We start from the raw sequence: 14,872 nt of genomic DNA, 5'->3' as shown, positions 1-14,872 counted from the left end.
ACATTGATAAGCCAAGCGGGTCCTGAACTGACGTTTGTATTCCGATTGCTAACTGCTGCACCCAATCGGTGTAGTCTGTCACATGGACCCATTGAAAGAAGACAAACACCGAGAGGGGGTTACCTGAACCACATTCGATACGAAACACCCTCTCTAATGCTTCCTTCCCGTCATCTGCAGGTTGACCCTGGGCAAACCGCTGGGCGAAGGCTGCTTTGGCCAGGTGGTCATGGCTGAAGCTCTGGGCATCGATAAAGACAAGCCCAAGGACGCCGTCACGGTGGCCGTGAAGATGCTGAAAGGTACATGTGAGTGTGTCCCTCTGTTAGCATGCGTCGATGTGTGAGCGGTGTGTGTGTGTATTTCTCAGCCGCCTGCGGGATACTAGTGTCTTAGTAACGTTAGACCTGCCTGGCTAGCTGTAAGCCCGGGACTGATCCTCCGTCCCATTTTAAATATAGGCCACTGCCGCCGGCCCAGGATTGTGCCTGTCTGTGCGTTGGTGTCCCTGGGCTTGTTTAGATGTGTCCGGCTTATGTTCACCAGATAGGCTGCACATCTCACGTGTCGTGTGCGTGTGTGAGCCGCTATACCTCTGTCAGAATCTGCCGTGTGGGGTTCGACAGGTTGCGGCAGGCGGGATCTGGGGGCTGATGTGTTTCCCTGACGCTGATCGGCGGCTGTAGGGGTGGGGTCAAATTCCTGCCCCCCCCACCTCCACCGAAGCACCAGATGCCCAGGTTGCCCAGGTTGCTCCTGACTGAGCCATCCAAACTCAGAGATGGCTCAGTCACAGGATGGAGCGCCCGCTATTAACCTTCCCCTAATAACGTGCCTGGAGATAATGGTTCCAGATTGACCGAAATGGCTTTTAATTCCCCGGCAGAAAGACAAGTGGTCTGTTTTTAGTCTGTTTATCGGCTGTCACCGTGAAGCTTGTCAGTGGCACAGCTATGCTTCAGAGAGACACTTCTGACTGCACCGTCGGACAGACAGACGGTGGCGAGAGCAGGGGAACTGTGTGTGTGTGTTTGTTAAGCATGGACGTGTATGTGGCATTTCTTAAATGTGTGTCTCTGCTTTATCTTCCAGATGACGCTACGGAGAAGGACCTGTCTGACCTGGTGTCAGAGATGGAGATGATGAAGATGATCGGGAAACACAAGAACATCATCAACCTACTAGGGGCCTGCACGCAAGAAGGTGAGAAGTTCTTTCCCACTCCTCTACCAGGAAGTGTGGTCTTGGACATCACACATTCATTTAATCCAGTTTAAACTAGTTTTATTGACATTTAAAATCATATCTGTGAAATAAAACAGTATGGTATGGAGGGGTGGGTTGTATGTCCAATATACTATTGCTAAGAGTTGTTCATAAGCATGACACAACTCAGAGTGCCTTTGCTGTGGTGTATTGACCATATACCAAAAACCTCCCATGGTGCCTTATTGCTACTAAATCAGTTACCAATCCAATCAGTAATTCAGCCAATTAGCATTCAGAATGAGAACCATCCGGTTTATAATTGCTTTCAGACAAAATGTGTCTACTTTTATTTATTTTAAACATTTTCTTCATGTCATTCTTTCCTTCTTTCTTTCTTCCTTTCTGTCTCTCTCTACCCTTTTTCTGTGGCAGGGCCTCTGTATGTGATAGTGGAGTATGCCTCTAAAGGGAACCTGAGGGAGTACCTACGAGCCCGCCGTCCCCCTGGCATGGAGTACTCTTATGACATTGCCCGCTGCTCCGACGAACAGCTCACCTTCAAGGACTTGGTGTCCTGTACCTACCAGGTGGCCCGGGGCATGGAGTATCTGGCCTCTCAGAAGGTACACCCAAAATACATACTTCAGGAATCTATATACTTCTGCGGACAGAAAAAAGTAATCCTCATTTAAAATCTTGCTGCCTTTAACCGTAACCCCAAAAATCTAACCCTAATCCTAATCCCAATTAGAACTTTTACCGTAAACATTAACCTGAAGCCGGGAATAGAAGCGTTCCCAGTGGGAACTGGCAAGATGATCGCAAGAATGAATGTTTCTTGTTTTTACTAGCCTTGAAAGGGTTTTGGTCCCCACCAGGATAGTAAAATCTGTGTTTACACACACATAGACACACACGCCATGCTTTCTCACCATTGTGCTAAATAGAAACACTTCTGTGTCATTGCACTGGGTCTTGGTGATTAGGGTGGCTGTGTAGAACGTGTGTGTTTATCGTTGTGGGAATATCGTCTGCTAAAATCCCATCCCCAGCCCACTGTCCAGAGATCTGCATTGTCTTTCTCCATCGCACAAAGCCTCTCTGTGCGAGAAAACCAAAGAATTGCTTTTTTGCAACGCATTCACAACGGGGAGAATGGGCACGTTAGCCAAACACTCACGCTCCCTATCACCAAAGGAATGTGATTGACACTAGAGAACACAAGCGCACAATATGCTAACACGCACACAACACACACTCAATCACACCGACATGTGGGAATAAAACACCTTAGAAACAGAAACAAGTTGAATTGAATGAATTAGAAAAAATGAATTTGACAAAGTATGTCAGGAATCTTATTCAAATTCAGACTTGTTTCATGTTTCTGAGTCTTAAAGATGTATTGGGTAGTGTTACTTCAGTTCCATTTCTGGGCCATTACACTTGGTAGAAACAGTAAGCCTTTATTAGCATAGCTTGAACCTGTTTGGGTATTTCTCTCTGTATTTATTTTCACAATGTTGAAACTCTATCACGCTTTCTCACCTTTCCTCTCAATCTTAGCACTGTTTTTTGCTCTCTTTTCAGTGCATCCACAGAGATCTGGCAGCGAGGAACGTCCTGGTCACAGAGAGCAACTTCATGAAGATCGCAGACTTCGGACTGGCCCGGGACGTCCACAACATCGATTACTATAAGAAGACCACCAACGTGAGTGAAGCATATCCTGCCGTGTCCAGGCTTCGGGCTCGGTTCCATTTCAATTCAGATACCTCTGGCTGTATACCGAGCGATAGTTAAGGCTTGACTAAATTGAGATGGAATTGGACCTGACCATTATGCATGGCGTGGTGTGAGATTACTCCCTCCCTCCCTGCATTGGCAGAGGCAGAAGGTTCCCATGCCACTGGTGAATGCTGCGCTTCCAGAAAATCTCTGCTGGTTTGGTTCCTTTCTGTTTTTATTCCATCACGTCCCTAGTCCAAACGCACCGGGAGAGAGCGTAGCGGAGGGCTTGACATCTCCATAGCGGACCCCCAGTAGCATTCATCCCACTCCCCGTGTGGAGCGTAGAGCAGCTTGCCCGACCTCGTTTAGTATGCATGGCTGCCTTTCCATTACACGCACCATCACCCTGAGAAGCTAGCTCAGTCCAGGACAAAAACAACAACAAAATGACATGGACAATGGTTGACGGTGATGACGAGGAAGGTCCAATCCAAGACAATGGCAACTTCTGTTTAAGTTCTTCTTTCTCATCATCGTCATCGTCATAACCACCTTTTTAATTTCCGTTTCTGAAATGAAGGAGCATTTCGGCTGTACCTCTTCTGTATGAATTGGTGCCATGGGTCTTGTCTTGGTGCTAAGCTTTTAAGTGGTTTGTGGAGATATAATTTGCCTATATTTATTAGCCTGTTCATCTACTTAGTCTTCTAAACTGCTTATAGTTCCTCCGGGAATTCCAACTGATTTTACTTGCCCAATTCCCTGTTGGATTTTCCAGATTTAATGATATTCTGTGGACTGCCGGGAACCTGAAAGAGTCCATGTTAAAAGATGCCCACTGGCCATGGGATATATTGATGATGAAATCCCGTTGGGAGGTGACTGTGTGTCGATGGTTCACTGTAACCATGGGACCTATTGACCTCTGATCTGTGTGTCTGTCCTCTTCAGGGTCGTCTCCCAGTGAAGTGGATGGCTCCAGAGGCGCTGTTTGACCGCGTGTATACTCACCAGAGCGATGTGTAAGTACATACATACCCACATAGGCATAAAATACACACACACACACACGGAACTCTTTTACTCTTTTGGAGTCAGGAACTCAAGGTTCATTAGGTACCAAACTGAACACATCCCACTAAAGCAGGGAGTTGGACTCTTATGATAACAAACTCTGGGTTCATTTGTTAGAAAAAACGCTTTAAAATATTTACCATTGTGCACCCTAATGAACATGACCCGGGCCTTTCCAATGGCTGAAATTCAGTGACGCTAATTGTTTTGCAGCAAGAGGGATGGGGGCAGGGAATGAGTACAAGAGGTCAGTGAGGTGTTTTGGCGGCGGTGGAGTTCGGGGCTACTTTTCGGGTGTTGGGTGTGGACTGGCCGGTCTGCGGAGAAAGTGAATGTTTCACGCTAGACTTGTAGTCAATGCCCTGTTACTAATCTGCCCGTCTTCAAAGCCTGAGTCCACCTCCCCCTGCCCTGTGCGGAAGTCTCCCATCGGCCTCCTTCAAGTCCTTCACACATGTCTGAACGCAACAATACCAACGTGCCCCAAACCCCTCCAAATTGCCCTCACCCCCCCAATTCTGCACACTCTTCGTTCAAGTCATGAGTTTTCATCCAGTTCTTAGCTCTGTACACTAGGCTCATCTTTTCAGTTGGTAATCCCTTATATTCTTTCTTTTATTTTCTTCGCATTTGTTTTGCACGTGACAGAAGAGTCGCTCCTCCTTATACAAGTACATTGTGAATTAAAAATAGAAACATCGAGGTACCTTTCTTATTTTGGGTCTTTCAGGCATTCCAACCAAGCCTTTTGAAGTTACCGTGGGTTTGGCAGCCAAACGTTGGATGAGCAGCTTGCGTGCTGACCCCTGGGAAAATGTGTTTCTCGTGTGCGCCCGTGAGGCATGGCGGACACGCAGCACACTCGTGATGTATATTGTGGGAGCGTCTCAGTGTTCAGTGTACCGTGTTGTTTGTATCCCTGTGCGTGTGGTTTGGGTGTGTGTTTCCGCGAGTTACCGAATGTGTGTACGCGTCACCTAGCCAAGCCCCGCGATCAATACTCGCGTGGGGTGGAGGGGGGGCGGGTGTCAGGCGGCTGTCCTGGTCTTTTGTGTTCCTCTCATCAGTGATTACGTTGCGTCACTCACTTCCAGTAATTGGCCTTGTTGCGTTGGTACAGGGGAGAGTAGGTTGGGGGAAGGGCAGTAAGAAACCAATCGGTGACATGACATCAGATTACATGAATAAATGAATTCTAATGAAATCCGGCCCGTGTTGTTTTGACGGACGGGACCTTTATATATAGCATGTTTTTGTAGGCTGAGGTAGACGGAACAAGGAACCAGTTGGTCCAGAACAGAGTGGTCTCCCCGGCCCGGGTCACACCGTGGACAGGCACGGTGTGGGGTCGGATTCACCAGAGCGGAGCTGGAGATGTTTGCATGCGTGTGCGTGTGTGTGTGTGTGTGTGTGTGTGTGTGCAGGGGGGGGGTTCCCCCGCTCCATTTCTCCTCCAGACTCCATTTCACCTCCAGACTCCATCCTTCTTCTACTGACTGGAGTTATTTAGATTCATGGGCCGATTAGATATTGATCTCCTTTTTAAAATGATTGGTTTCATTAGTATGCATGCACTAAATGCTTAGTATATGTTTAATTTGAATCTGATCAACATTCGAACAAGAATGTTAAGGTGGAAAATGCTAGAGATCTGGTGAATCATTTATATATAGCTAATGGTGAATCATTTATATATCTATACCGCCCTCTTTTAACCAGAGTGAATGCAGACCTTTTAAAATATGTTTTTAGATTGCGGACCTCACTCTGCTTCAAACTTCCATCCCTGATAATATACAAGCATGCTGTTTCCAACTGACCCACACACCCGCAGTGGAGTGTCAACCCTCATTCCCCTACTCTTGTTTGTATACAACAAAAAAATCGTTTGGATTCGTTTTCGCTTTTAACTACGATGCAAGCTTTGTATAAACAGCAGTTACGGCTTAGTTGGATCCCAGGTTGCTTGCTGTGACCATTCCAAGAGAGTGTTTGTTTGTCTTCGTGTGCTCCTGTGTATCTGTCTGGGCCATTGGAATGATACTGCATACAGTGTCTGCATGGGCCAGTGGAATGACGATAGGTGGACACAAAGGGCCATTGAGTGGAGCGGAGGAGTGTGTAAACGAACGGGAGCGATACGGACAGAGAGATAGAAGGAGAGAACAAACGTAAGGCCCTGTCATGTAAACAGATGAATGCAGTGATAACCACTGGAGTGTATGAATGAAGAGTTTCTTGTGCCTCGGCCTCTTTTAGGTTGCAGATGTAGGCGTTTACCTATGTGTTTGTGTGCATGTCAAAACACTGAATAAATGACACTGCTACAGTGTAAAGTAATGAGTGTACAGCTTGTATAACAGTGTACATTTGCTGTCCCTGCAAAATTACTCAACGCACAGCCATTCATTTCGAAACCGCTGGCAACGAAAGTGAGTACACCCCTCAGTGAAAATATCCAAATTGGGCCCAGTTAGCCATTTTCATGTGACTCATTAGTGTTACAAGGTCTCAGGTGTGAATGGGGAGCAGGTGTGTTAAATTTGGTGTCATTGCTCTCACACTCCCTCATACTGGTCACTGGATGTTCAACATGGCACCTCATGGCAAAGAACTCTCTGAGGATCTGAAAAAAAGAATTGTTGCTCTACATAAAAATGGCCAAGGCTATAAGAAGATTGCCAAGACCCTGAAACTGAGCTGCAGCACTGTGGCCAAGACCATACAGCAGTGTAACAGGACAGGTTCCCCTCAGAACAGGCCTCGCCATGGTCAACCAAAGAAGTTGAGTGCACATGCTCAGCGTCCTATCCAGAGGTTGTATTTGGGAAATAGACGTATGAGTGCTGCCAGCATTGCTGCAGAGGTTGAAGGGGTGGGGGGTCAGCCTGTCAGTGCTCAGACCATACGCTGCACACTGCATCAAATTGATCGTCCCAGAAGGAAGCCACTTCTAAAGATGATGCACAAGAAAGCCCACAAACAGTTTGCTGAAGACAAGCAGACTAAGGACATGGATTACTAGAACTATGTCCTGTGCTCTGATTAGACCAAGATAAACTTATTTGGTTCAGATGGTGTCAAGCATGTGGCGGCAACCAGGTGAGGAGTACAAAGACAAGTGTGTCTTGCCTACAGTCAAGCATGGTGGTGGGAGTGTCATGGTCTGGGGCTGCATGAGTGCTGCCGGCACTGGGGAGCTACAGTTCATTGAGGGAACCATGAATGCCAACATGTACAGTGACATACTGAAGCAGAGCATGATCCCCTCCTTTCGGATACTGGGCCGCAGGGCAGTATTCCAACATGATAACGACCCCAAACACACCTCCAAGACGACCACTGCCTTGCTAAAGAAGCAAGGGGTAAAGCTGATGGTCTGGCCAAGCATGTCTCCAGACCTAAACCCTATTGAGCATCTGTGGGGCATCCTCATACGGAAGGTGGAGGAGTGCAAGGTCTCTAACAGCCACCAGCTCCATGATGTCGTCATGGAGGAGAGGAAGAGGACTCCAGTGGCAACCTGTGAAGTTCTGGTGAACTCCATGCCCAAGAGGGTTAAGGCAGTGCTGGAAAATAATGGTGGACACACAAAATATTGACACTTTCGGCCCAATTTTGACATGTTCACATAGGGATGTACTCACTTTTGTTGCTAGCGATTTTGACATTAGTATGTTGAGTTATTTTGAGGGGACAGCAAATTCACACTGTTATACAAGCTGTACACTCACTACTTTACATTGTAGCAAGTGTCATTTCTTCAGTGTTGTCACATGAAAAGATATAATCAAATATTTACAAAAATGTGAGGGCTGTATACCCATACTAGCCATCTGTCCCTTTACACCATTTGTTGCGGCAAACACATACGCCCATACGCAAGCCAGACGACGTTGTTATCTTTCTGTTATTGACACACAGTACCAGTCAAAAGTTTGGACACAGCCATTCACCTAAATGGTTAAGTGTGACTCAACGTTTGACTGGTACTGTTTGTTTTGGCTATTTTCAGTGTAGACGGAACATGCCATTGGTGAATATGCGGTGCTGGTTTGTGTTTTAAAAGAAATTGAGCCAGCCATTTACCAATTTTTTTTATGATTTAGCAGACACCCGGAGAGAACACTTTTTTAAAAATGTTACCCACAACCTTGGAGCTGCACGCACCACACTCTACCGCCTGGGCCAGTGCAGGACAGTCATCCGTCACATAAACAGTCATTTATACTGAAGTCATTGTCATCTCTGGGTGGTCCAGTCCACTGTTTGTTTTGGTGTGTCACTCTTGACAACTGACTGGACAATGGGGGCCAGTGTGGCTCGTCCTGTCCGGTGCCGGGACAAAGGGCGTCTTTGATGCCAGCGGGATCACCGTGGCACTGCCCACCAGCTGTGAGAGCAGAACGGTGCCTCGTGGTGGCCAGATTAGAAAGAGGCTATTGATAGTGACACCCTGCCATAGTCCACTCGTTGTTCCACGCTAAAAAATCGATTTGTCAAACCGAGTGGATCTAAATGAACATTAGGGTCAGGGGTGTTTGAGGGATGTCTTGTTACTTACCGGAAGGAACAGTGGCTATGGGGTCTTCAAACAGTCTGCTTTCAATCCTTTGGTTTTTAAATAGTGTTTAACACTTTTCCTGGAGAGCTACCAGGTTTCCTCTCCAACCCCAGTTGTGAATAACCCTGATTTAGCTTTTCATCCAGCTAATTACTAGAATCAGGTGTGCTAAATTAGGGTTGGGGAGGAAACCTAACCTACAGGTACAGCTCTCCAGGAACAGGGTTGGGCATAAAACTCTCTGATTCTGATTTAAAAGAAAAAGAAAATAGAATACCATAACTGGAGTCAATGACATATTATACAGTAATAATAACAGAATAAATTATATTAATGTGATGGCCCCATTCATTTTGCTATGTGTGTGCGTTTTCACAGCTGGTCATTTGGGGTGTTGATGTGGGAGATCTTCACTCTGGGGGGTTCTCCATACCCTGGTATCCCTGTCGAGGAGCTCTTCAAGCTGCTGAAAGAGGGCCACCGCATGGACAAGCCTGGCAACTGCACCAACGAGCTGTAAGATACCGTCCTTATCTCGTCATCTCGCATACCCACGCACACACACGCACAAACACACACACCATGTTCATCATATCCATGGCCCTGCACAGCTGGCTTGTGCCTGTGTCAATGTCCATATTCACAATGGGCCCTCCACATTCCCTCCGCACACGGAGCCAAGGCCCGGACAGCTACTGTGGAGACCCACTGTTCTCCTACTACACTGTAATGTGAAGCCCAGTGTGAAGGGAGACTGACAGACAGAAAGACTAGCAGACAGACAGACAGACCGGCAGGCAGGCAGACAAAAGAGCAGACAACTCATCTTAATCATCTCAGCCCCTTTTGACAGGAGATTGGACGATGAATTATAGTGCAGTAGAGAATTGAATGGGTGACAGGGCGTATGTTTTGGAAAAGAAAAGCAATTTCGGTTTGGCTGACCATTATTTCTCCCTCTCTCTGTTTATTTTCCTGTCCAGGTACATGATGATGAAAGATTGTTGGCATGCTATCTCCTCCCATCGGCCCACATTCAAACAGTTGGTGGAGGATCTGGACCGCATCCTCACCCTGGCCACCAACGAGGTGAGGCCCACAAACCAGATTTATTCCACTTCACACTGGTTCACACTGGTTCACACTGGTTCACACTGCCTATATGATTGGGGTAAATTCCATTTCAATTCACAAAGTAAACACTTTTTTTCTCTCAATTGGAATTCCAAAATTGACCAACTGACTTGAGAGAAGTATTGACCCCAGCATGGGTAATCCTGCATTGTTGGGAGTTTCAGTCAACCGGAAAAAACAACATAAAGGCATGTCTATAAAAGGTTTATAAAAGGTGAGCTTAATACGGGCTTATGGACGCTCCAGTCTGGACGGTTCTTGATGGAGATGTTGAAATGTTCAAAGAAATCAATATACCAAAATTCATGGAGGGGGAGGAAATCAGACACCATTTACACCAATCGTGCTTTGAGACCTAATAGCCAATTCTCTGAGAATAATCTTTTTGCAGTCAAAACTCCCAAGCTCCCGACTAGCTGGGGACAAGTGAGGTTTTACAACCACGTTTTTGAATTTTTTACAAGAATATTAAAATACCATTGAATGAACCTGTGTTGGATGACATGTGAGCTCAACGGTGACCAGAAAATGGCTGCTTGATTGAAACCAGGTGCCAGCTGTGGCCATTGGCCACTGACGTTGCCCAATCATTGAGTGCTACTCCAAGCTGTTCCTTGCCTCTGAATAATGGCTTGTTTTTTTTCCTTCTTCTTCGTTCCCCTCCTGTCATTGGTGATATCCGTAGGCGGGCCTGAACTGGGGTTGTGGATGGAAATCTGTCAGAGCTCGTGTGGCCTCAGACTGGGTCTGCACAGATTATGCCAAAAAGACCAACTTTAGTTTCAGAGTTTGAACTTTTAAAATGTAATAAAGCTCCCCCTTTTTTCCCCCTTTTTCGCCTTCCCAAACCGCTGGCAGATGTGTAGCTCTTTAGTAATGTGAGCCGCCTTGTGTTGAGCGGAGAAAATGGGAGCCAGCACTCATTTTGAGAAAAACGCTCAACCCCATAGAACGCTTCTCTTCTTCCCCCCTCACTCAGCTATTCCAATAACTGCCACAAAAAAAAGAAAACAAGAGAGAAGTTCAGGGACAAAGATGAAAAGGGCCAAAATGACCAGTTAATGCTTGTTCAAGACAAAAATCTGCCAAATATGTATGTATGGCTGTTTGTATGTATGGGTATATGTATGTATGGGTATGTGTATACATGGGTATATGTATGTATGGGTAATATGGGTATATATATATAAGTATGTTTGGGTATATGTATACATGGGTATATGTGTATGTATGGGTAATATGGGTATATATGTATGTTTGGGTATATGAACATTTGGGTATATGTATACATGGGTATATGTATACATGGGTATATGTATGTATGGGTAAATGTATGTATGGGTAAATGTATGTATGGGTAAATGTATGTATGGGTAAATGTACGTATGGGTACATGTATGTGTATATATATATATATATATATATATATATATACTTTTGTACATATTTTTTTCCCTCTGTTGTGGCTGAGCACTGAATGTTGCCAGGGTTCTGGTGTATGTTTTTGTCCAGTCATTTCCCTACCGCGTTCAAATCCATGTTCCCATTTCAGATTGCAGGTTTGTTTAGATTGTACTTTGGAGTGACAGGTATCGGAGCAGCTTAGATTGGGCCAAGAGTTAGGTGACCCTCTGTTTTAATTTGAAGATTCTCCCTTTTCCTTGTTCTCTTCCTCCTTCTCTTCTCTCGACCTCCCAATACCTCTCTTCTCTCAGCCTCCCTCACTCTGTCTTCGTCCGCTTCTCTCTCGTTCTCTCTTGCCAGTCCAGACACATTGAACCACTTTGTAGTGAGGCTAAGAGGAACTAGGTCAACGTTGCTCTATGTGACCTCTCTCTAGCCCAGGCACCATTCACCAGGTCTTCTTTTCGTGCAAATATTTTTGATATGGATCCGCCAATGTTTTTCTTAGGTCTGTCCAACTTGAGTTGGGATTCGCTTAGTTTACTGAAATGAAATAAATACAATAATAAAGAGGATACTCCAGTCCACATACTCATCCCTGTTGAGCTATTTTCCATTTGTTTTGCCGGGCCTCTACGCTTTCTGTGTCTTCTGTTTTCTCTCTCTCCTTCAAAACTGTGACTGTGTAATATGTCTTACCCCTTTCTTCTTTCCTCCCTCTCTTCCTGTGTAGGAGTATCTGGACCTGTGTGCCCCAGCAGAGCAGTATTCCCCCAGCTTCCAGGACACACGCAGCTCCTGTTCCTCCGGTGACGACTCGGTGTTCTCCCACGACCCCCTACCGGACGAGCCCTGCCTCCCCAAGTACCAGCACATCAACGGGGGTGTCAAAACATGAGGCCTCCCCTCCTCAACTCTCCCCGGGCCTTGACATGGCCCTAACCCTTTAAAATCCACCCTCACAAAAAACACTTCAGCAAAGATAAACTGAGATATCTCCGCGTCTACCCCACCCCTCGACCCCCTCCACCACCATTCCTTTGGCTCCTAACCGAACCGGATGGGACTGGGCTGGTGGCAGCGCTGCTGTTAGAACTGAACACACACACATGCACACGCTCTCATACACATTTTGAAGGTCCTTAAGGAGAGGACAGGGACCCTTGGTGAAGGCTCCACTGGACTGACTGAATGAATAGCTGTTCCCAGCGCCTCTTTCAGTTTTTTGATTCCCGTTGTTTTCCACAAGGAGTATACACTTTTTGCGTTCCGGGATTCCATTCCATTGGCTTGCATTCCAAAAATGTTGTTTGTTCCCAGAGGGAACAATATGGACCATAATGAAGTGAGGACGAAAAAAACAAGGGACCTAAAAGGAGGAATCAGAAAGGACTGAAATAAATCATTGACTAACAAAAAGAAATGAATAGGAGAGCGCATACTTGTTATATCTTGTACAATTTTCTTTAACTTTTCACCTTCTCTTGATAAAGCCCACACACTTATAATTATTATGGAGAGGAAAAAAAAAAATACTCAGTCTATTGTGCTGGGTATATTTGTAAATATATTCAAATATGTATAAATATATATTATATATTTACAGTGAATTATTTTTTGTATTGTCCCCTTCTACTCCGGCTCCTCCCTCATTTGGTTTGAGACAGGTGTGTCCCCAAGGTCGTTATTCTGTCTACTTGTTCTCTTTGAAACACATACATCAACACAGGCATGCATAGGTGTACTCACACCTGTCTCGCTCTCACTCAATGACACATTAAAGTATTGGCTTTCAGGGAAAGAGGGTAGCATGTTATTTATTGACTTACGTTTTTTTTTTTTTTTTATGAAATCAAAAGGTAAAAAACAGAACAAAAATAGTAAGAAAGAAGAATGCTATTAATGATGCTGATAATAAAGTATAAATAATCCATTGTGTTTATTATCATAATTTAAAATGATCTTTCAGAGGTACAGTAACAGAAGCAAAGCTATTTTTAGTAGTGGGTGTTTGAAAGATCCAGGTTTCGTATGTTTTATATATAAATGTGAATATTAAGTTAAAATTGAAATACTGTACATTTTATAGTCTGCTAATAACTTTCTTATGTAGATGAGGCATTTTTATCCAGTAATTGTATTCTTTCTTAGTTTTGAATTTGAAAGGAGATTATTTCTGGATATTTGTATATGATTGAAAAGGAAAACTACCCGCTAGCAATCTGTTGCTTCATCTAGACTTAAAGAATAGATTCCAAATTCACATCAGCGCATTACATCTGAAAAACTAAAGTATTAAATCATTCAAGTGTTTTTTTTTTTTTACCGGACCAATAAGATGTTCTTTGCAATTGTTTGTGTCACATTTGCAAAATAAAAGATGAAAAAAGAAGTGGTTGTGTTGATTTAAAATATGTACCTATGACTATTCAGTCAAAATGTACTGGTTTCTGATATTTTATCATTTTCATAAGAGAGAGATCTAAAAAGGGCTTTAATACCAGCCAATTTGAACGTTTTAATTGGTGTTGTCTGTCAATTAATTTACTTGATAAGATTTCATTTAGTAAATGAATGATCAACTGATTGATAATAGCTCTATTGATAAAGTTTTGCTTTATTCATATAAGGAAAACATTAAAAAATGTACAAGACAATGGCATTTCATTGAAACAGTTAGCGAGAGAGGAGCAATTATACCATGGCTTATAGCTTTAATTAAAGCTGTTGTGTTTTCCAGCCAAGAAGTAATCTAGTTCTAGGGCCTGTATATGAATTCCCTATTCTAAAATAGGAACCATAAACAATAAGGGGTCTACTGAATATGGCAGAATATCTGTTAGAGCGATTTCAATTTAAAGGCAATTTTCCCACGTTCACGGTTCAGTTAACCTCTGCTTATGCCTAGTAGACTGGAAATTTCTTTTACATTTCAATAGCTCAGATCTGTGCTATGGACTGAAAATTCATAAAGTCAAGTTGGAAATGAGGTTAAGACCTAGACCTACTTTTAGGTCTAGCAGCCTAAGCCACTGCTTCCAGTGCAAATATACTACTGGTTCTATTGGTAAGTGTCCCTGGCCAGGCCCACTGAAGACAGCTTGTTCTGTAAGACTGAGATCAATTGTGTCCAATCAATAGGTCAACAAAGGGAGCAGCATATTTACACTGCTCCAAAAAATGAAGGGAACACAATCATCACAGTATAATACTAAGTCAATTAAACAGGGATATCAATCTGTCAAGTCAGGAAGCATAAGCGATTGTGAATCAGTGTCACCTGTTTTGGTACAAATGAAAGTGACAACAGGAGCACTGTAGAGGCAACAGCAAGACAACCCACAAAAAGTGAATGGTTTTGCAGGTGGTGGCCACAGACAATCACACTCTCCTTATCCTTCCTGACTGTTTCTTCTCTAGTTTTATGTTTTGCTTGTGTCCTTGTCACTACTGGTAGCAAGAGGCGGTACCTGCACCTTATTCAGGTTGCACAGGCAGTCCAGCTCCTCCAGGATGGCAAACCAATATCTGCCGTTGCAAGAAGGTTTGCTCTGTCCCAGTACAGTCTCAAGAGCATGGAGGGAATACCAGGAGATGGGCCGTTACACGAGGAGAGCTGTCAGGGCCGTAGATGGGCATCCACCCAGCAGCAGGACCGGTACCTGCTCCTTTGTGCAAGGAGGAACAGGAGATGCACTGCCAGAGCCCTACAAAATGACTTCCAGCAGGCTACTGGTGTGCATGTTTCTTACCAAA

At 44.5% G+C, this 14,872-nt stretch overlaps 1 protein-coding gene across 6 annotated transcripts in view; it reads left to right on the top strand.

Annotated features, from left to right (window-relative positions):
* Positions 1–13,489, top strand: part of fgfr2 (fibroblast growth factor receptor 2) — a 49,338-nt gene extending 35,849 nt beyond the window's left edge. For 2 of the 6 annotated variants that reach the window (XM_010870065.4, XM_010870064.4), the window contains 8 exons: positions 181–308; positions 1,093–1,203; positions 1,642–1,832; positions 2,800–2,922; positions 3,892–3,962; positions 8,957–9,094; positions 9,562–9,667; positions 11,850–13,487. In XM_010870065.4, coding sequence (XP_010868367.2) covers positions 181–308; positions 1,093–1,203; positions 1,642–1,832; positions 2,800–2,922; positions 3,892–3,962; positions 8,957–9,094; positions 9,562–9,667; positions 11,850–12,014 — 1,033 coding nt within the window. In that variant the 3' untranslated portion in view covers positions 12,015–13,487. Of the gene's footprint in view, positions 1–180; positions 309–1,092; positions 1,204–1,641; positions 1,833–2,799; positions 2,923–3,891; positions 3,963–8,956; positions 9,095–9,561; positions 9,668–11,849 lie in introns of all 6 variants that reach the window. The other 4 variants (XM_010870063.4, XM_010870066.4, XM_010870061.5 and 1 more) reach the window with 4 other exon arrangements.
* Positions 13,490–14,872: the final 1,383 nt, after the last annotated feature.

This window comes from Esox lucius, chromosome 6 (assembly GCF_011004845.1).
Source record: "Esox lucius isolate fEsoLuc1 chromosome 6, fEsoLuc1.pri, whole genome shotgun sequence".
Classification (NCBI taxonomy): Eukaryota; Metazoa; Chordata; class Actinopteri; order Esociformes; family Esocidae; genus Esox; species Esox lucius.
The sequence above is the reverse complement of the archived record's forward strand: the minus strand, read 5'-3'. Positions and strand labels throughout refer to the sequence as shown.